Source organism: Pleurodeles waltl, chromosome 1_1 (assembly GCF_031143425.1).
Source record: "Pleurodeles waltl isolate 20211129_DDA chromosome 1_1, aPleWal1.hap1.20221129, whole genome shotgun sequence".
Classification (NCBI taxonomy): Eukaryota; Metazoa; Chordata; class Amphibia; order Caudata; family Salamandridae; genus Pleurodeles; species Pleurodeles waltl.
This window is the reverse complement of record NC_090436.1, coordinates 43,875,891-43,896,826: the sequence shown is the minus strand read 5'-3', so window position 1 is coordinate 43,896,826 and position 20,936 is coordinate 43,875,891. Positions and strand designations below refer to the sequence as shown.

The following is a 20,936-nucleotide window of genomic DNA, read 5'->3' as shown; positions in this document are numbered from 1 at the left end:
ATATCACTTTTCAGTGATATCTCTACAATTTCCCATTGCAACTTTATTCTTTTTGACCTACAATTATCCTGATAAATATTATATATTTTTCTAAACACTGTGTGGTGTATTTTTGTGGTGCTATATGGTGGTATTGTATGATTTATTGCACAAATACAAGTCCTATCCCACCGCTGCCACCAATGTTAGAAATGGGGTTTTTGGTTGGCAGTCAGGTTACCCTCTGTCCAAGCAAAAGCCCTCACTCTAGTCAGGGTAAGTCACACACTATCCAAGATTATCCGGTGCCCACCCTCTGGTAGCTTGGCACGAGCAGTCAGGCTTAACTTAGAAGGCAATGTATGATTTATTGCACAAATACTTTACACATTGCCTTCTAAGTTAAGCCTGACTGCTCGTGCCAAGCTACCAGAGGGTGGGCACTGGATAATCTTGGATAGTGTGTGACTTACCCTGACTAGAGTGAGGGCTTTTGCTTGGACAGAGGGTAACCTGACTGCCAACCAAAAACCCCATTTCTAACACACACCCACTCACACATCATACTACCACTTACACTCACTGAATGATGTCATCAGTGATGTCATATGAGATGTCATCAGTGACGTCATCGGTAATGTCACTGACAAAAGGTAGGCTTTGTTTCCACTGACATGACATACATACAAATATATGGTCATGATTGCTGACACACTTAAACACAGTATGCTGTGTCTACACACATATATGCTAAGAGTGTACTTGGTGTACCCCTCCCTGTCTAGGACAGGCTCAGGACCTCACTCACATGAAACTACAAGCCTATGACTTTGCATTCACACAAGTTAGATTAGTATGCGCTAGTGCCAGATATCTAATAACCAGAATATCAGATGCTCTCAGTTGGGCAGTCCGGGTAGGGAACAAAACTGTGTGCCATTCCTGGGACATTCCAATATCAAAAGAGACATTCTTAGGAAGGAGGAAGTTTGGGAGCAGATCTTACTAATTTCTGTATCTCCAAATAGGTCGGTAGTATACTGATCTGTCTCTAATAGTTTTCAAAAACCAACAACCATATGTTAAAAAATGTCCTTATAGTTTGCTATAATTCATAGGATTAGCTTATTGGGAAAACATCCTTGGACATACAAGGCTCCCACACATATAGTACGTAACCTCCATCTCAAAAGACCATACATGCTTTATGTCTGAAAATGTTGATTGCCTGGTCAGGATGGCTTGGCAACATCTTTGCCCTTCAAAGCATTTCCAGAGGCTTGGGCAGGCTACCCCTCCCAAGCCTTGAACACCAATTTCCAAAGGGAAAGGGTGTAACACACCTCTCCCAAAGGAAATAATTTGTTCTGCCTTCAAGGGCTTGAGCTGCTCAAGCAACAGTAGGGCAGAAACCTGTCTGAGAGGTGACAGCAGCTGGGGCTGCCTGGAAAACCTCAGAAGGCTGGAATGGCAACTAAGGGGGGTCCTCTAAGGAGCCCCCAGAGTGCATGGAATGATACAACCAGTGCTTGCAAAAGCGTTAGGGTATAATTCCAACATGTTTGATACCAAACATATCTATGTTCAGAGTTACCATTATGTAGCTGGACAGAGGTAGTGACCTCTGTCCAGTACACACTTAAAATGGCGTCCAGGAAAATGGTCCTGGAGGTCATGAGTGCACCTCTGCTAGTGTAGAGGTGCCCTCACACACAGGTACTGTACACCCTGCCCTCAGGACTGGAGGGCCTGCTAAAGGGGTGAGTTATAAGTGACCTGGTGCAGTGTAAATGGCAGTGAAAGGGTGCATGCACCTTTTCACACAGGCTGCAATGGCAGTCCTGTAGAAGCCTTTGCTTGGGCTCCCAATGGGTGGCAAAAGTTATGATACAGCCTATAGGGATTCCCTGGAACCCCAATGCCCTGGATATCTAGGCACCATATACTAGGGACTTATACGGGGGCACCAGTTTCCCAATTGTGGGTGAAATACTGGATTACTAGTATGAAATAACCATAATTTAAGGAAGAAAGCATAGCTATTGGGGTCCTGATTAGCAGGATCCCAGTAGACACAGTCAAACACACTGACTAACAGGCCAAAAGTGGGGGTAACCATGCTAGAAAGAGGCCACTTTCCTACAAGGCAGCCTTTATGCATGGACTCAAGAGTGTGACTTCTCAGGGAGGTCATGGTTAAACGGAGATTACCCCTCTCTCACATGAACAACATGTCTCAGTCAAACACAGGTAATGAAGGAGATGCTGTGAAGTTTCAAAAGTTTTTAGTAACAAGACTGCAATCTGAAATAAAATGCATGGGTTGCAATGATTAGGATACTGAAAAATACAAGGAACAGAATGGTAAAAACAAGAGTCATTAATACAAGGACACCCACCATCTTGCAATAACATAAGATATGAAATAGATGTGAAATAGGCCCTACGTCCCTAGAATGAAGAACCTAATCTCTAACCTAAGGAGAGCTAGGTGTGTTAAACCTAATCTGAAAGTACCATGTCCATGAGAAGACCCCTTAACCCACATTACCTTGGAATGAGGTCTCTAGATCAGACTCCTTGGGGGCACGAAGACTGGGTCAGTATCAAGGCGATTTGTAGCATAGATAGCATCGATGGCATCTGGTTGGAATCCCTCTGATTATGTTGTCTGTGTGAGATGTATTTACACATATCTGGTAGGACCCCTGACGCAGGTATGTTCCCAAACAATAGAAAAGAAAGCATGCTTGGGGCAGCAAATATATAAACAATTCCCTGAAAAGGTACATTATATTACTGGCACTCGAAAGTGGGAAAGTACATCATGTGACAACCTACGTATCTCATTTATCTTTGACGCTGATAGTGACGTCTTTAGAGAATGGCACTGATAACGTGAAACTAAAATATCTTCGTAACTATAAACGGCAGCCATCTTGAAAGAATTAATTAAATAAATGTGCTAAAACAGAGCAATCTAAGTAGATTAACAGTCACTGGGTGACGGGGGCCCAGGCCTGCAAGCCAGAAGGCTAAGCTAACTCCTGATTCCCATTGAAACTAAATAGGATCCACTACAGTATCTGTAGAGATAGAATGGCTATGGGCACACTTCACTCAGTACCCTGTTAAGAGAGAACTCCATATGCTAATTTTACTGTTTTGCAGATTGAACCTATACACACAGAGGCAAAGAGGTGCAAGAGCAAAGCAACTCTTAAGGTAGATTTATCAAGCCACGCAAGGCCACCTTGTGTGGTCTTACCTGGCTTGATAAATCTACAGTAACGCAATGCAGCACAAATCGCTGTGTTGCGTTACTCTGCCATGGGAGGGCATTCTATGGGTGGTGTGTGGGTATTTTCACGCATCCACCCATAAATTTTGGCACATTCCCATATGTAACATTACTGGTAGACCTGGGAATGTGTCAAAAACCTAAGTGTCTCCAGGTGAGGCATAACAAAGAAAAATATCTTTATTTCTCCTTAATACTCCAGTGGCGCAAGGAAGGTGTTCCTTTCTGCACAAACACAATCTTGCTTACAATGCAGGAACCCTTACACCATTGTATATGGGTGTGTGTGTTGGTGCTAGGCAGCGCATTGTGTGCCAGTGCAGGAAAAAGCTTGGAATGAGCCATACAATGTTAAGTACGGCACATTTCAGCCCTTTGCCTATCACACAACTCAGCAAGGTGACTTGCTACACTGCACTGTGTGATTTTTAAATAAATATGCCCCACAATATATACAATGATAAAATAGGATTATATAAAGGAGAATGCATGCAACAAGGATAAGCAAAGCAACTACATAGCAAGAAAAATTAGCAACCCAAGTACTGCTGAATTTGGAGCTCTTTGGGGTACCCGAGCTGCAGCTCTTGGGCAAGTGAAGAGCTTGATTTAAATGAAGTGAGGGTACAGAAGGTAGTGAAGCTTTGGAACAGCTGAATGCACTACTGGGACATGGAGTTTTAAATATCATATACAAAAATATCATATTTCGAATATCGACTGTCACAATATCATAGAAGTATTTTGGGGGATATTTAAGAAAAGTGGAGCTGCACACAATGCAGCACCACTTTTCTTGCGCCCCCCTAACACCACCATGTGTGCTCCATATTTTAAATATGGTGCACCATGCTGGTAGTTAGGGGACTGGTGTCAGAATGTGTTTATGCTAGTCTGGCGCTTTGCAGGATTAGCCTCACAAATTGGGAAGCTAATCCTGCAAAGTGCCCAGAGGCCAATTGTAAGCAATGGAAGCCTCCTTTTAACGCCTGCTCTGAGCAGGCATTAAAAGTGCTGAAAGAAAATGGCGCAAGGAATTCTCTTAGATTTGTTTTGGCCCCCCTAACAGGGGAACACCCCGTTTGCATACATTATGCCATGCGCAGGCATAATGTAGTGCAAAGGGTTTCAAAGTGAGGCAATGCATGCATTGCGCCACTTTGTAAGTATGGCCTCTCGTTTTTGGCCACCTAATGCCACATTCGCATGAAAAAATTGCATTAATGTGGCATTGGAATGGCACTAGGGGCTCTTGAATATGCCCCTTTATGTTTATGTATACTTCTACTATTATATAAACCCACATCTTAGTAACTTGAAGATATATACACTGTATATCTTTAAATTACATAGATGTTGAACTAAGAATAGTAAATATGTACTTACCGCTAGATACACGATGCCGGCTTACATTTGGAATATTGTATTATTTGATAATGTGAAGTTGATATTTTTGTAAGCGATATCTTGTGCCCATATGCAACCACAGCCGGAATTCCAACTTTTATGATGAGAGTGCCTTGAGGAGAAAATAGTGGAGAAACTGGTGGATTGGAACCAAAATGATGAATGAGCCTGCACTTGGGTAGGTCTGGAAAAAATCAATGTCTCTGGTTTCACACGGCCCTTTGGGTGAAATACTGTCACTGATAAAAGGGCAAACCTTGATAAACAGCTGAGATAGAGGATTCCCACTGCTGCGTAGGCAAAAATGTATGATGAGTGAGTCTGCCTGCCTGGCTTGTAGATGAATGTGAATGCATTTTGGAGTAGGGTACAGAAAACCTATGAGGCACCAACAATCCACGAATACTTGGGTTCTCTGAACTACTTAAACAGATATAAAGTGCACATGGCATTATTAAAGCCAGGTGACAACTAATAACATTTTACAGGTGACCCACATATGTCTCTGCCTGGCAATCTGTAAAATAACAAATGGCAACACCAAATGTATTGCCAAGAATCCCAAAGCCTTGATTCACCACATCCCCCTTTAATCCACTGCCAGAACATTCCTGCTCCTTTATCCCACTCATGCAGGCTCCTTTTCATCCACGTTTTCTAGGTGTGTCACTGCTTTCCTCCTTCTTTACCCTTCTTGTGTCTTTCTCCCTATTGCACTGGGTTGATGTCTGAAAAACAAAATAGGTGTCAATCACCAAATAAGAACGTATGTGGCCCTCATCTCCAATTTAGCGGCACAAATCCTTCTCATTGGCTCAGGTGGTGGATGGTTCTGTCTCTGACCTCACATTCCCTTTCTCAGGAGCTATTGCTAATCTACAGTCTCTCATTTTGACATGTTCTAACCGTGGTGTGCGTCTGCTTGTTTCAGAATTAATAAAACATGTGTTGCTGAGACCCAATTTACCCACGAACATGGATTTACATTTGGATTGGATGCTGAAACTACTTTCAAAGCTAAAATACCTTTTGTTGGCGAAGCTGGTACCAGTATATCTGCAACTACATCCACTTCACATACTTGGAACTTTGCTACCGTCAACAGAATTGAGGTACAGATTTACCTGCTTACTTTGTTTTATCTATGGATGTATGTTTTCTGCAAATGTTGGAGACACAGCATACCATGTATTGTCGGCAACCCTATCTGACTTTAGCCTTGGAGAAAGCATAGAGTGAAATAAATGTCCTACTAAGAATATAATGCTTTCCTAGGCGAAAGGACAAGAAGATAGAGAAAATAAAACAGCACAGCGAATGTGACAATTGCTAGAAAAAGAAAGCAATGCTGAATAAAAATGTGACTCGGTTAAAGTGCACAGCAGCAGACCTAGTTAGCTAAAATAATGTGTCTTAAATATGGCTAAAATAGCTATACTTCAATTTGGTGACTACTACTGTAGATCATAAGAACACGCAACTGGGATACTCCAGGAGCCTGCACGGCTAGATTGCCTCAGAATGTGAACCTTTATGTGAAGGAAATCTCTTTATTTCCTCCTGTGAACTAACAACCAATCCTCAAGAGAGCGGTTTCAGGAAGACTTCTGTAGTGCATTCTAAAGGTAGCATATGATTTCCTTAGTATGTAGAACACTATACGATTTCACATCTTTTGAAGCACAGTCCAGTTACTCACCTGGAAGCAGCTGTCAGCCTGTAGGCTCTTCAAGGTTTTACAAACTTTTCAATTGACACTTATAAAGAAGTTCACTGTAGGCTTATGTGGAGAGGGCTGCTTAGGCTGCGAATTGCGAAGTCAAAGATCATAGAACATTTACTGTGACACATATGGGATGTATGCAAGTTGGAATGGTGTGGGCGCCAAAAAGTGGGACTATTGGTGGATGGAAACAGAAAGTATGAGTAGTCAGCAGGATGCCAAAGTATGATTAACAGATTCAAAATTAAATAAGTTTCAGTTTACCTGAGTACGTGTAACACGATCTGGAGGAACCATGCATGTTGATCTACAGAAGCCCTGTTTTGTGTCAAGGTACCGGCGAAAAGACAAGAGCAGCACAAGGAGAAACAATCTGTGGTGATGAAGCTTTCATGTCTGATAGCTGTATTCAGGAGACTTTTTCCAGAAACTGATTGAAGTTTCTCCAAATGTAATCAATTCAAGAAGTGCACGTCTTCGTGTTCTAGTGGCATGCATCACTTTACATATCATCGTTACTTTGCAGAATAGCAGACCACAACCATCACAGTTTGAAGCTGTTGAAGATGCTGTGGTGCATTCCCCTTTAGGAAGCACCATTTTGATGATAAATACAGAGGCTGTTAAATCATAGACTTGAAGGCCTAGTTAGAAAGTGTCAACACAGTTCACTAATGAATTTAAAGGGCTGATTCACAGAATCGGGGCCACGGGAATCATGTGGGACAGAGATAAAAAAAACATACAATTATTCAAATTTAAGAATCATTACAGAAGGCAAAAAGTGGTTAGTTAAGTGCATTCAAATCATCATCAATGAGGCATAGAGATAAAGATAATTGCGAGAGGTCAGAACATAAGGCAATTAGTTGAAAGAAAAATAATTTATAGAAAAGGGCTCACATCAATCTACTCAGTTTTTAAGTCAAGTGACAGTGCAAGCAGGCTGAGGTCTTGTTAACTGAAAGGCATATTAATAAACATCATTCTGTCATTAATAAAAGCGCTTTCACAAGAGAATGTGCATTCCACTGCTGCAAGCACCATTTTGCTCCTGAAACTAATAAAGTGAAAGCAGTACCAGGGTGGAACACGGAAAATTACCCATTTTGCAACATTTTCACATGTACTAACAAACTCTAAGGTGAGATTGACCGTAGTGATTACTTGTTAGTTTTATTTATTATATTTTCCACAAGGCAATGACAACAACGCACACCCTTAGTAGTGATGCTGATGCATCCTCATATATGGAAGGTATTATTCTGATTGGTGGGTGGAAGGCCCAATCACCTGGGGCACTCTAAAAAGAAACCTCCGATTAACAGGGCCAAACCCATTTTTTACTATAGCCTTATAGCTCACCCCAGCGGGCTATACCGGCCATTAAAGGCTCGCCCAGCATTATAGGCCCCAGTTGAAAGTGATGGCCTTTGACAGGGGAGCAGTCCTTCAATGACTGCTATAGCCCAGCTACAGCGGGCAATAATGCTATTAGAAAATTCTGCCGCTAGAGGGCAGAATGTTCTAATTAGTAAAAAAAAAAAGGCCTCACGAAGTTGAAGGGATTGAAATCCCCTCAGGCACCATGAGGCCTTTTTTCACAGCAGCAGCTGTGAAGACAAGCACTGGAATGTTGATGCTCCGGGCTTTTAAAAGCCATTAGAAGCCAGAGCTACTCCATTATCTTCAATGGAGCGCTCAACATTCCAATATTCTAATTCTAACAAAAATATTATCGCTGCTTGAGTCTTTGTAGATATTAAATAATCTAATGCTTCTATCAAAAAATGATTTCACACTATTGACCTCCTGCACTAAATCAATTTGTATCATTATATGTAAGTTGGGATACTACTGCATCTCTATGAATGACAATTAATTAAGATTATTAAGATAATCTGTATTTAACAAAGCTATACAGCGGTATAAATTTAGATTTGTTGGATCTTTCCCTTTCTTTAGAAAACACCTTAAACGTCTTTAATGAAAGAATGATGCGATCTATCTCTTATGTGCATAGCTACCTTAATGAGGCTTTTGAATCCTACACAGAGGTTTGCTAACATTACAATGAATAACCATCCTTTCCAGAAGCTTTATCTTTTGGAAAGTGTTAAATTCCCATCTCATCTTGTCAAAATGGGTGCATTAAATCAAGAGCCAGATGGTAGGTTAGAGAGGGGATTTCTAACTGTCTTTCAAATAGTGAAATACCTACGTCAGAGATAATAGCCTGTTCACTGTAAATAACTTGAAATGGTCCCGGAATGAACACTCTATCTGAGATGGTCTGTAGGGATATAATTTGCCACAGTGTCTGATAATTTAGCTTTAGCATTAGTGTGAGAAAACAGGGCTGATTGCAGAGGCCCCCTAACTTTTTGCCCCAATTTTCCACTTTTTGCTGGTGTTTTCCTGACTCTGATGGTGCCCTGGGTACTGCTAACCAGTCCCAGTGCCTGTGCTCTGTGTAAACTCAGTATGCAAATTAGGCTAATTATAATTGGCTAAGTCAACCTACCTATAAGTCCCTAGTATATGATAGGGCATGTAGGTTTAGGGACTCCAGCATAGGTAGTGCACCCATAGGTGCACTGCTGAAGTGCCCAGTGCCATTTAAAGGCAGGCCTGCCTTGCTGGCTGCTTTTAAATTAAAGTTATATGCAAATTCGACTTTGGAATTAAAAGTAGTTCCAAAGTCTTAAACTACCTTATTTGTACATATAAGTCACCCCTAAGGTGTGCCCTATGTGCCCCTAGGGCTGAGTGCCATGTAACTATAAGCAGGGACCTTATAAAAAATAGTTTTATAAGCCCTGGTGAGGTAAAAACAGCCAAATTCGTTTTCCCCGCATTGTAGTGAATGGCCTTCATAGGCTAGAATGGGGAGACTTTATTTTAATGTTAAAAGTCCCTTAAGTGACAGATACAACGAGTTTGGTATCAAATTAATTGTTACAATAAATCCCACAACTTCCAGTTGTGGGATTTAATATAACTTGTTCAGGTAAGGAGTTTTAAACTTTACCTGAAAAGTTGCCAGCTTCAGCCCTGCATTGTTGTTGCTGCTGTGCTCTGATTGGCCAGCCTCCCTTAATGAGGTGTGAAGTGGCCTGGCATCACACAAAGAGATGTGCCTGTGGGAGGGGATCTCCCCTCAACAGATGGTGAGGCAGGAAGGGGGAGGGCGGGAATTGAACCCTGGTCCCAGGTCAGATCTCTGCATCAGGGTCTGCCGCTCTAACCATTGTGCCACACTTCTCCACATGCAAAGTGTATTATTCATGCAGACAGATAGAGAGACTGGACATTTCCTTTGACTGGTACTTGTTTTCCAACTTGCCCCTGTCATTATGTGTCGACACAACGCACTTTGCATGTTAATGTGCTTTTGCACATTGTACGGTTATTCTCGGAGAAGGTTTTTGGTCCAGCTTTTAAACATTTTAACAGTAGCCAGCATAAATTGGAATGCTTTTGATCAAACAGCTTCACTATACATCTGTATGAGTGGCAGTTATTAATTTGATATGTTTAGCCTTGAAAATCTGGAATTTATCATGTCTCATTCCCCGCTCGACTGTCATAATTCTGTCATTGTTTTATCTGTTTTATTTATGTAGGATGGATTTTGGGTTCTGTGATAGGTATAATAAACATAACAGCGGAAAGTTGTTGGATATATTCTATCTACCAATTTAAGTCCAAGAATTACACTTTTAGCACTTCCCTGGCAATAGTTACTTTGATAAAGTATTGACATGTTAGCCTAAGGAGCTAAGTACTACAATGGCGAAAGACAAAATCAATTGTTTGTCCCTCACCAGGTTATATAAAACACCTTTCTTATATTATCCCTGCTTATAGTTACAAGGCACCCTATCCCTGGGACACTTAGAGGAGACCTTAGAGATGACTTATATTTAAAAAAACTGTAGTTTGAGATTTTGGAAGTGCCTTTAATTCCAAAAGCGACTTTGTATATAAATTTAAAACCAAAGCAAGGCTGGCTTTTGAAGTGACAGCAGGCCACACAGAAGTGCACACCTAAGTGCATTAAATCTTCTGGGCCTCTAAATCTACATGCCATACCATATACTAGGGACTTACAGGCAGTCTGTCATGCCAATTATAATTATGCCTAGTTTGCATATACTATTAATCAGAGCACAGGCCCTGGGTCGGGTTAGCAAAGCCCAGGGCACCCTCAGAGTCAGAAAAACAGCACTTAGTAGTCATACATGGGAACAAAAAATGGGGAGACACTGCAAAAAGCCCTGTTTTCTCACACCGCATCTGTGACAAGACAGCCCATTATTACTACAAAACATTTCATGGTGTACCAGCTCCTCTGCCACCCACTCTCATCCCATTTAATGCAATCCTTCCAGTAAAAAAAAGTAATCTTCTGGTGGGGCATCAGACATCTTTGAAAACCATGATCACAGCCAAGCTCAGAATTCCATTGTAATATTATTCTATTGTTAGAATTATTCTTGTCTGTGATCACTTGTTTTCCATCTAAAGTTAAATAACTCTGTATTTCTTTGAAACATTTTAAGCACCAAACAAAATTAAGAAAAGAGTGCATTATGTAGTAAAGAGTAAGGGGTGATGTTATTGAACTTTTCTGAGGTAGGGACGAGATTAACTGCTGTCATCAGCATATTGGTGGATTCACACATATGTAGCTTTTAGGCTCAAGCTCCAAAGCTTGATGCACTGACTGAAAATGGTAGGAGTTTCAAATCCTGTGATTACTTGAGTTGTAATCATTTGGGTTCTATTATGGCCCTCAGAGGAACAATTTGATCAGAGACCGCCCAACTCCAGGGACTCAAGGCTTTAAGTATTCATGCAAAATTCTACTTTGTATTGCACCTTTTCAACACACGTTCTGGGAGGAAGATTCTTGAAGAGGGGCTCATGTATCACTAAATCGATGTCCAGGAGCTGAATGGAAGTACACGCATTGCTTTACTGCTAAATTCATACGTGGCAGTTGTATCAGAAATGATAATAACAGTCAAATTCTCGATTCAAGAACAAAGGTGAACTCTTAAGTGTCCTATAGGCACTTTGAGAGAACAGACAGCCTAATGGATACATCACAAAGGTATTTATCAAAATAGGGTGATGATTAATGGTGCTACCAATACAACGATGCTTTATTTGCTAAAAACAAAATGTTGCCTGTAGTGATATTCATAATAGTAGTGACAATGACTATACCATCTACAAAAAAATCCTAAACTACTTGTATTTTCTATTTGAACCCATTTTTTCTCTTTTCTTTTCAGACACACTACAAAACATCATCCACCTTTGACCTCCTACCTGGAAAAGCTGTCCAGCAGAAAGCAGTTGTCCACAGAGCCACCATCGACGTACCCTACATGGCTGAGATCATAACTGTGTTTGGATATAAAACCATTGTCACTGGTATTTGGAAGGGAGCCAGCTATTTTAACTTGAAAGTCCTCCAAGTGGACATATGAAGAACATACAACCTTCATAGTTTATCAACCACCAGATTATACAACTGAAAATGCGTAATCAATATTATTAGGCAAACATGCTTACTACAAATGTTCCATTAATGCTACGCATACAAGCTAAAATTAAATATTTGTACCGGGTAACAAGAAACAAAATAAGGAAAAGAAAATCCCATGCCCAGCTTCTCACTGCTACTTGAGAAATGGAATTGTTGTTGACTGGGATTTTTACCCTGAGAAAGCAACATCCACAATTCTTTGCAGGGTGAGCATCAAAAGTCACTAAATTAATTTTTGCTTAACCCTGGGTACCTTGTCACATAAAGCGGTCATGCTTAACTGAGGCAATGTGTAAAGAATGTATGCAGCACACAAACAGCAATAAAGTGATAACACAACACCAGAAAAATCTCAAACCAATTTAGAGAAACAGACTAAATGTTTTTACAATTTGACAAGAGAACAACAAATATCCAATCAGTAGAACCAGAGTCATGATTTTTTTAATCTTAAGGTAACAAATAGTGCCTAAAAGATAAAAGCACAAACCGGGGACATCTAGTCACATTTAGCACCACAATCAAGTGTCCAGGAGTGTATGGAAAACATTCAGGGGTTTGGGACTCAACTCAGGCTAGGTCCAGTTGTGGCTACAAGATGGTAGGGGCCTGTCATGTGCCTCTAAAAATGAGGCCAGCAAACTAGCCATTGAAGTCACTTCTGGGAGTCCTCGATATAGAGGTAGATGCAAAGCTCAACAGAAGTGCAGGCCTCTAAGGGTTCAAGGAAGGCTCCGGGCAACAAAGCAGACCTTCCAGTTACAGCAGCAGTATGGCAGAATGCACAGCAGGTCACAACAGCAGGCAGTCCATCCGCAGGTCCAGTAGTGAACTGAAGAGTGAGTCTGAGAGTCCTAATTTTATATTCTGCTGCCCTGCTCCTAGAAGGTTGGAAAAGTTTCTAGAAAGGTTCTGGAAGTGTCCTGCCTCCCTTGCTCTTGCTCCAAGCTGGATGCACTGACACTACAGGGTCACTAAGCCTATTGTGAGAAGACAGGGCAAAACCTATTCAGGTGCCAGTGTGGCTGTGCTCAGCCCACCCCACCCCCTCATCAAGCTGTTTAATGGCCCAATTCAGGCTCTTCTAATCCCACTATTGTATGACTGTCTGGGAGTAATTCACAAAACTGTCAGCTGCAACCACTCATGTGGCCCAAGACATGCTGCAGACACAAAGGGCTAAGGAAAATGCCACCTTTCTAAAAGTAAAAACAACAGATGATGGATGGAATGCAGAACAAATCAAACATTCTCTCCCAGTCACTGATCTGGGCTTAATCCATCATTTTATTTTGCTTCCCATGGCATTCCAGTTTGGACCCAGCCATATGCAAATCAGTCTTGACCCTGCTCCCCATGGGAACTGTCCAGCCCAAACTGCCAGGCCAGATTCTTCTTGGACCAGGAAGTAGCATCCTCTTAGCAGTTTCAGAATATCACCCTTCATCAACCAGGCTAGCTTAAATCTGGTGGCATAGCAAGCACACGACCAACATCTTGGCATACCCTTCCCACTTGGGGCAACAAATGCAAAAACAACAGATGATGGAAAGAATTCAGAACAAATCAAACATTCTCCCCCAGTCACAGATCTGGGTTTAATCCATCAGTTTTTGTGCTTCCCATGCCATTCCAGATTGGACCTAACCATATGCAAATCAGTCCTGACTCTGCTCCCCATGGGAACAGACCAGCCCAAACTGATAGGCCAGATTGCCCCTGGACCAGGAACAAGCATTCTGGGACTGGTTTCAGAGAACCACCCTTCAACGGCCAGGCTAACTTGAATCTGGTGGCATATCAAGCATGGGACCCACTTCTGGACATACCCGTCCCACTTGGGGCAACAAATGTAAAAACAAAAGATGATGGACAGAATGCAAAACAAATCAAACATTCTACCCCAGCCATAGATCTGAGTTTAATCCATAATTTTTTTGTTTCCCATGCTATTCCAGTTTGGACCCAACCATAAGCAAATCAGTCTTGACCCTGCTCCTCATGGGAACAGTCCAGCCTGAACTGCTAGGCCAGATTCTGCCTGGACCAGTAACAAGCATCCTGGGCCCGGTTTCAGGGTATCACCCTTCATTAGCCAGGATAGCCTGAATCTGGTGGCATAGAAAGCACTGAACCCACGTCTGGGCATACCCTTCCCACTTGGAGTGACAAATGTGAAAAATCAACAGTTGATAGACGGAATGCAGAGCAAATCGAACATTCTCCCCCAGTCAAAGATCTGGGTTTAATCCATCAGTTTTTTTGCTTCCCATGCCATTCCAGTTTGGACCCATCCATATGCAAATTAGTCTTGACCCTGCTCCCCATGGGAATGGTCCAGCCCGAACTCCCAGGCTAGATTCTGTGAGTCAGGGTGAATGTTTGATTGGTTCCGCATTCCGTCCATCATTTGTGTTTGTTTATTGACCTTTCTAAAAGTGGCATTTTCAAAATTGTAATGATAAGTTAGACCAGTGGTTCCCAACCTTTTGACTTCTGTGGACACCCATTTTATCAATACTGGAGCCCGGGGACCCCCACTGAATCATTATTGGAACCCGGGGACCCCCACTGAGTCATTACTGATTGCTTAAAAAATCTAATATTATTAGGTCCCAGCTGTCGCGGACCCTCTGAGGAAGCTTCGCGGACCCCCAGGGGTCCCCGGCCCACAGGTTGGGAACCACTGAGTTAGACTTTACCATTGAAGAGGGTTTATTATTATAAGTTCATAGGTACCATATATGCCATATCTACCTCCTCTCATTTGAGAATCACTACTTGTTAAATGTAATAAGGCATCGCCAATGTTATCCTATGGAAGGGGTAGGCCTCACAGTTGTGAAAAATGATTTAGGACATGTAAAACGTAAAAATACATGTCCAATCTTTACAAATATACATTCTGCCTTATGGGCTACCTAGGGCCTGACTTATATATTATAAAATGGGAGTTTGTAGCTTGGCAAGGGGGTTTCAATGCCAAGTGCACATGGCAGTGGAACACAGCATTCAGGCTGCAATGGCAGGCCGGGGACATGTTTTAGAGGGCTACTTAAGTGGGTGGTCCAACAGGTGCTGCAGGCCCACTAGTAGCATTTAATTTGCAGGCACTGGATATATTAGTATACCACTCTACAAGGGACTTACTAGTAAATTAAATATGCCAATTAGGTATATGCCAATTGTACCATATTTTAGGGGGCACAAGGACTTTATCACTGGTTAGCAATGGTAAAGTGCAGAGAGTCCTCAGGCGAACACAAGCAAATATCCAGCAAAAGTAGAAGGAGGAAGGCAAAATTGGGGGTTGACCTTATAGAAAGGAACATTTCCAACACTGCCCAATATCTAAATTGCAGAGGAGAAGGGAGGCTTTTCAAGGACCCTAATGACAAGGATATCCAGCTTCTATAACTATGCATTATGTTTAATTAGTGGTGTCATCTCACGGTCAAAATTAGTATTCAAGAAATCATGAAAATCTTTGTAAAACCGTCCTTGATCATGACAAACCTCTTAAAAGCATATAATTATTTGTAATCCAAATAGTATCAAAGAACATCATAACATGAAAAGCAAAAGCTACATAAAAATTGACAATATCAGACTATTAGAACCTAAAAGGAAAATGAAATCCTTCTACACAAATACTTTTTATAAGTATTTCTGAGCAACAAATAGGTCATGCCACATAGACACAAACACCCAAATAATCACTATAAAACCTCACATTTTCTAGATGGTTTGAAGATCAAACCGTTTATTTTAGTAAGGAATATTTGTGTGACTCCCTAAAAAATCAAACTATAAACTTTTGCATTTCTTCTTACAAACATATTGGGAATTTCAAATGGATTGATGCACTTCATCCGTTCTCATGGCTCTTATGCCAAGCCATTGTAAGTTAAATGTTTTCTTTCTTTTTGTTCTATTTTGTCATAAGATTCATCAAAATGTCAAACAAGCATGCGATGATGCCAGCGTACATCCTAAGAAGGAACAAACACAAGCACAATGTAAAAGAAGACAAAAATCAAAACACTTATGTGAAATCTGACATGGACCGTACAACACATTCTCTTGCCTGTCTAGAGATGGTAAAACAAGCAGGCATGGCTGAAGGTGGGATGGGCTTTCATAATAATAACACAACAAGCATCTGCAATGCAACAGGTCTTGCATTTCTGAGAGGTAGAGCTATTGACATTGTAAATGACAACGGCCAGATGTCCGAACTTTTGTTTTGCGACTTCTAATTTGCAATCCATTTGGGAATCACAAATTGCGAGTCTCAAAACAAAACGTACAACAGTGTGCTCACTGTTTGCGATTCCCAATGGGGTTGCAAATGATCTACCTTATCAATATTCATGAGGTAGGTCGCAATTTGCGACCCCATCGGGAATGGCCAGCACTCACAGGGATGGTGGCGTGCTGGGGACAGCAGACAACCATGCCTGTGACTGCTTTTCAATAAAGCATTTTTTTTTAATGTAGCCCATTTTCCTTGAAGGAAAATGGGATGCATTTCAAAAAGAAAAATGAAAAGTTTTCTGTTCATTTTTTCAGAGTAGGCGTGGTCTGTGGGACCACTGCCTGCTCTGAAAAAATATTTTCGCATGCATTTCCAAATGGGAAGGGGTCCCGCCGGGACCCCTTCCCATTTGCGAATGGCTTACCACCAATTTGAAATTGGTGGTAATCCGTGAATGTTTAGCAACCTGATTTTGGTCGCAACACATTCATACATACCTTTCAGATTCGATATTAGGAAGAGACACCCTGAACACACCACTTCCTAATCCCCAATTGCAAAACCCAAATTGCGGTTCAGTAACAAGTTCCGAATCGCAATTTGGGTTTCGTACATCCCAAAAACATTTTTCTAGTCTCAAATGGACCAATTCTGTGAATCGGCCGTTTGCGACTAGGAAAATGCTTTGTACATGTGGCGTGGCATAGATGTGTGTAGTTTGGAGTGGGATTATGTGGGTTGAATTGGAATTGCTAGTTGTGGAATTGTGTGAGGTGGAATTGCGCGGTGTGTAGTGTTTTTGTGTCGTGGAATTATGTGATATGGTGAAAAGATAGCAGTGAGAGCTGCACAGAATAGCTAGAAAGGAAGATAGAAAGGGATAGGTAGTTTGTGCACAAAATGGTGAATGAATTATAGACAGAGAAGCAAAAGAGTAGGTGAGAAAGAGAGAGATAAGGTAAGAGCAGGCCACAGATGCATAAAGAGGGACACCTGTGTATGCAGAAGAGACCCTAAGAAGAGGAGGAGAGTATGGGTTTGAGGGGCAGAAATGTTGAAAAGGCATGGAAAGAAATTGTGCTTGAAGACCTGAAGTGAACTAATATGAGAGTGGAGGGAGGTATGCATGAGAAAGCGAGAGAGAGGTGTGAGCGAGGGTATGAGACAAAGAGAGAGGGACAAGTAGGAGGGGCACCCAGAGGGTGGTGGGGCAAGAGGTGGACTTTTGTACAGCGCAAGATGGTAGAGAGGAGATAGGGAGTGTGGAAGAAGGATAAAAGGGGTGGTGGAATTGGTAGAAGAGAGTGTAGTGGCAGTGAGGGAGAGATGAGAGGGGCAGTAGAAGTGTGGGGGTGTTTCACTACTTTCAGCAAATAAAAGTACAGACTGAGAACTGGTTCCAGGACCTGGGAAAGCACAGTAAGAGTAGAGGGGGAGTCCATGGTTCAGTAGTCCTAGGTGCACTCCCACCAATGTAATTCTGATGTTTGCCATCTGTAGAAAAAGATGCGTACCTTGTTCATCCACTACATGCCTGTTTTTGATGCTTACTGCCAACTTGAAATTTGAAAATATCTGTCTATATTTTTTATAACTATTAGTTTGAATCCTTTTTGTCTAGTCAGTGATGGGCATGTTGTATGCAAAAATAAGTGTGTTAAAAATCACAAAACACGGATTATTACATATAAGACATTTTTAATATGACTGTCTAAATCCTATTCAAAATTATTTAAATGTATGCACTTTTCCTGGTTTAGGGTTTTTCAAAAGTGAGAATATTGGGGGTTTCAAAATGGAGGTTTTACTAGCAGACCACACAGTAAGGTGTGTTCTACAAATAAGTCACAAACGTGCAGATGTGACAAACTTATTCTGACCTGGCATGGCCATGTGCGCTAGGCATTACTTACCCAGCGTTCTATTGTAAACACTAAAACCAGGACATGCCAACTCAGTGAGTGCTAGGATAGCAGAACAACTGAGGATGCCAACATTCCTAAAGATCAATGAAGCCGAAAAAGGTGCCGGGGAGCCATCTTTTTGATTGGGACCAATCTGGACCGGAGGAAGTGGTGGTGGGGGGACGGCACAGCATGGGGAAACTTAGTGAACTGCAACGGGTGGAAAAACGTACAAAAAGTGTGTAATGTAACAGATGCTCATATAAAGCATTACAATAGCTTCGGATCGGGTTTGAGCTATATGAAAATTGTAACAAGAAAAAACAAGAAAAAAAACACCATAGAGGTAACAGCGGGAGGGGGAGAAGCCCTGATTCGGTTTAGTCAATCTGTGCTTGGCCAGTGCTCCACTGCAAGCACCAGAAGTGACTTTTCAGCTGAATTAGCCAATTAGGGACACTGTCATGAAGAGTGATGCTGCAAAACACAACTAGGTAAGCATGGGATGGCTCTGAGCCCTTTTTGGTATACAACATGGTCTGGCAAGTGAGGCGCACTTGCACATGTAGTCACAGGCTTGATCCTAAAAAGGACTAGTGTTATAGATGATGCCTGTTGGGAGGAGGGATCGCCTCACTGAAGTAGTGACTGGGATGAGGAGGTCCTATGGGGGTAATCAAGGTTTGCACTTTCTTAAGACCCATTGACCATACTCAATGGACAGTGTGCACATTTACTTCCAATCCTTGGCTGTAAAGGGCCTTTTTTATGGTTTGGCAAAGCAGGAGGAAAGCTTTCCACAGCAGTCCCCCTGTCCAGTTAAACTGTGATATCTGATTTGGTCAATTTAATTGCAGGTTTGTTTGGAGTTTTATTCCTGAGAAAACATATTAATTATCCAAAATATAAGTGTCTCCTTAGCTCGAAAGGGTGCTTTCTCATACGATAACTTTAAATTTTGCAAGCAAGATTGTATATTTTAAAAACATTCTCAAAATTCTGCCATGGGGCGATTCTGTTTAATTTCCATTCCTGGTAGACTAGTTAATAATTAAAATGACAAGCCACATTACAGCTCAAATGTGTTTGCTGCACATGTGAAAAAAAATTCTTAAAAATAGCAGACAAATCTTTATGCTGGCAGCATGTAGCAGTAGTAAACTATAGAATGTTTTGACATTGGCCTAGACTCAGTAACTTACCATCTTTAGTGATTTGCGAAATTCCCAATTTCAGTAAAATGGATCGGCACCCAGGAGGCAAATATGTATCAAAAATTATTTGGGGCTGTAACACAGTTCTGAGATTATCACTTCTACAAAGCTACCCAGGAGGAGCATCACCAACCAGGCAAAGACACTGACCCCTTCTACAAAATATTTAGTCCTAATATAATTTTCATACAAAAATGACAGTTTTAATTTGTTGGTTTAAAGGACAGTACATGAACAGTAGTGAAATGGAGCCTATCGTACGCAATGCTCACCTTGAAACTCTTTCTGCACTGTCCTACTGCGTGATTCTGTGCATTTTTCTAACTGTTCACTTTGAATCCTGGTATAAAGAATATGATACATATATGCAACAATACTAATAATGATGCTTTTCAAGTGTGCTACCTCACTGCCACCTGGCGGTAAACTTATATAGTAGGCTTTAGGTATTAAATTATTTGTTTTATTGCTTAATGTTTTTAATCACAAGCTATATGTTTAAGTGATCACTTGCGAAATGATTGTAGACAAAGTGAATGCTTTTGCTTGAAAATGCAGGCAACCCCTAGCAAGGGAAGTTTGAAAATTGTTGTCTCTCATGGAGGGCTATTATGAGGTAATTAGTGACCAGGTAAAACAATTGAATGTGATTGGAGGTTGATAAATAAATCAGGTGTCTTTTGATGCCATTTAAATACCTGACTCGGAATCAGTTTTGTTGCCCTTGTGTCGTTTATTGTAACAAGTCAAATGAGATGATAAGGATTATACGCTATCTCTGTTTACAATTAAGGCTTCCAGTTTTCTGTTTTTGCTGATTATTACAGATATTTACAGATAAATGCAGAAAGAAAACATTGTGTTTCTTGTCTGTATCTTGTCTGTGTATATTTTTAAAAGCGAAACAATGCTGACATTTGTGCTTTTTGTGAAAGACTTCCATGTCGTCCTTTATTTATTCCAGGTCAAAAGCTGAGCACATCACGGGGTGTTAAAAAACAGGATACAATGGCAGTAGGATACCGGGATACCTTTACTCGTCATCTAAAAAGTGACAGGTGCCCTACCCAGGAAGCGACGTTATCAATGACTGAGAGCCCTCCCAAGAACTGGCATAGGTGTAGGTGTGGTCACGTGGGTTGTGACATCATCTGAACATGCATTAGTCACATGTCAGGGTGCTTGGCGTCGTGTCTAGGTCCATGGGATGAATACAATTGTAGCCCTAATGGTGTGGACAGTGTTTCTGAGTCTAAGAGGGCATGTCTGGGCATGTTCAGACAAACACAGGCCTGAACCAGCTGTCTGGTTCATCAGAGCAAGGGTCTGTGTGAATAAACAGCCAACCTCCCCATTGCTGCCTAACCCAAACAGGGCTCGTCAAATGTGTTTTTAAAAAAAACGTAGTGTCTTTTATTAGAACCAACTAGTCAGTTGTGACATGAAACCCCAAAAACACAGATGCTTGCTCCAAACGTCCCACAAGAATGGGCAAACATGATTAGTAGATGTCAAAGTATAAAGTGAACACAAAAGCTTACACATACAAATGTTGAAGCACACAAAGGCTGTGAAATGAAACACTCCAAA

The 20,936-nt window shown here is 41.4% G+C and overlaps 1 protein-coding gene across 1 annotated transcript in view; it reads left to right on the top strand.

Annotated features, from left to right (window-relative positions):
• Positions 1-20,041, top strand: part of LOC138260229 (uncharacterized) — a 178,667-nt gene extending 158,626 nt beyond the window's left edge. Inside the window, exons 4-5 of the mRNA XM_069208541.1 lie at positions 5,619-5,799; positions 11,714-20,041. Of these exons, the coding sequence (XP_069064642.1) occupies positions 5,619-5,799; positions 11,714-11,911 (379 nt within the window). The 3' untranslated portion in view covers positions 11,912-20,041. The remainder of the gene's footprint in view (positions 1-5,618; positions 5,800-11,713) is intronic.
• The last annotated feature ends 895 nt before the right edge of the window (positions 20,042-20,936 follow it).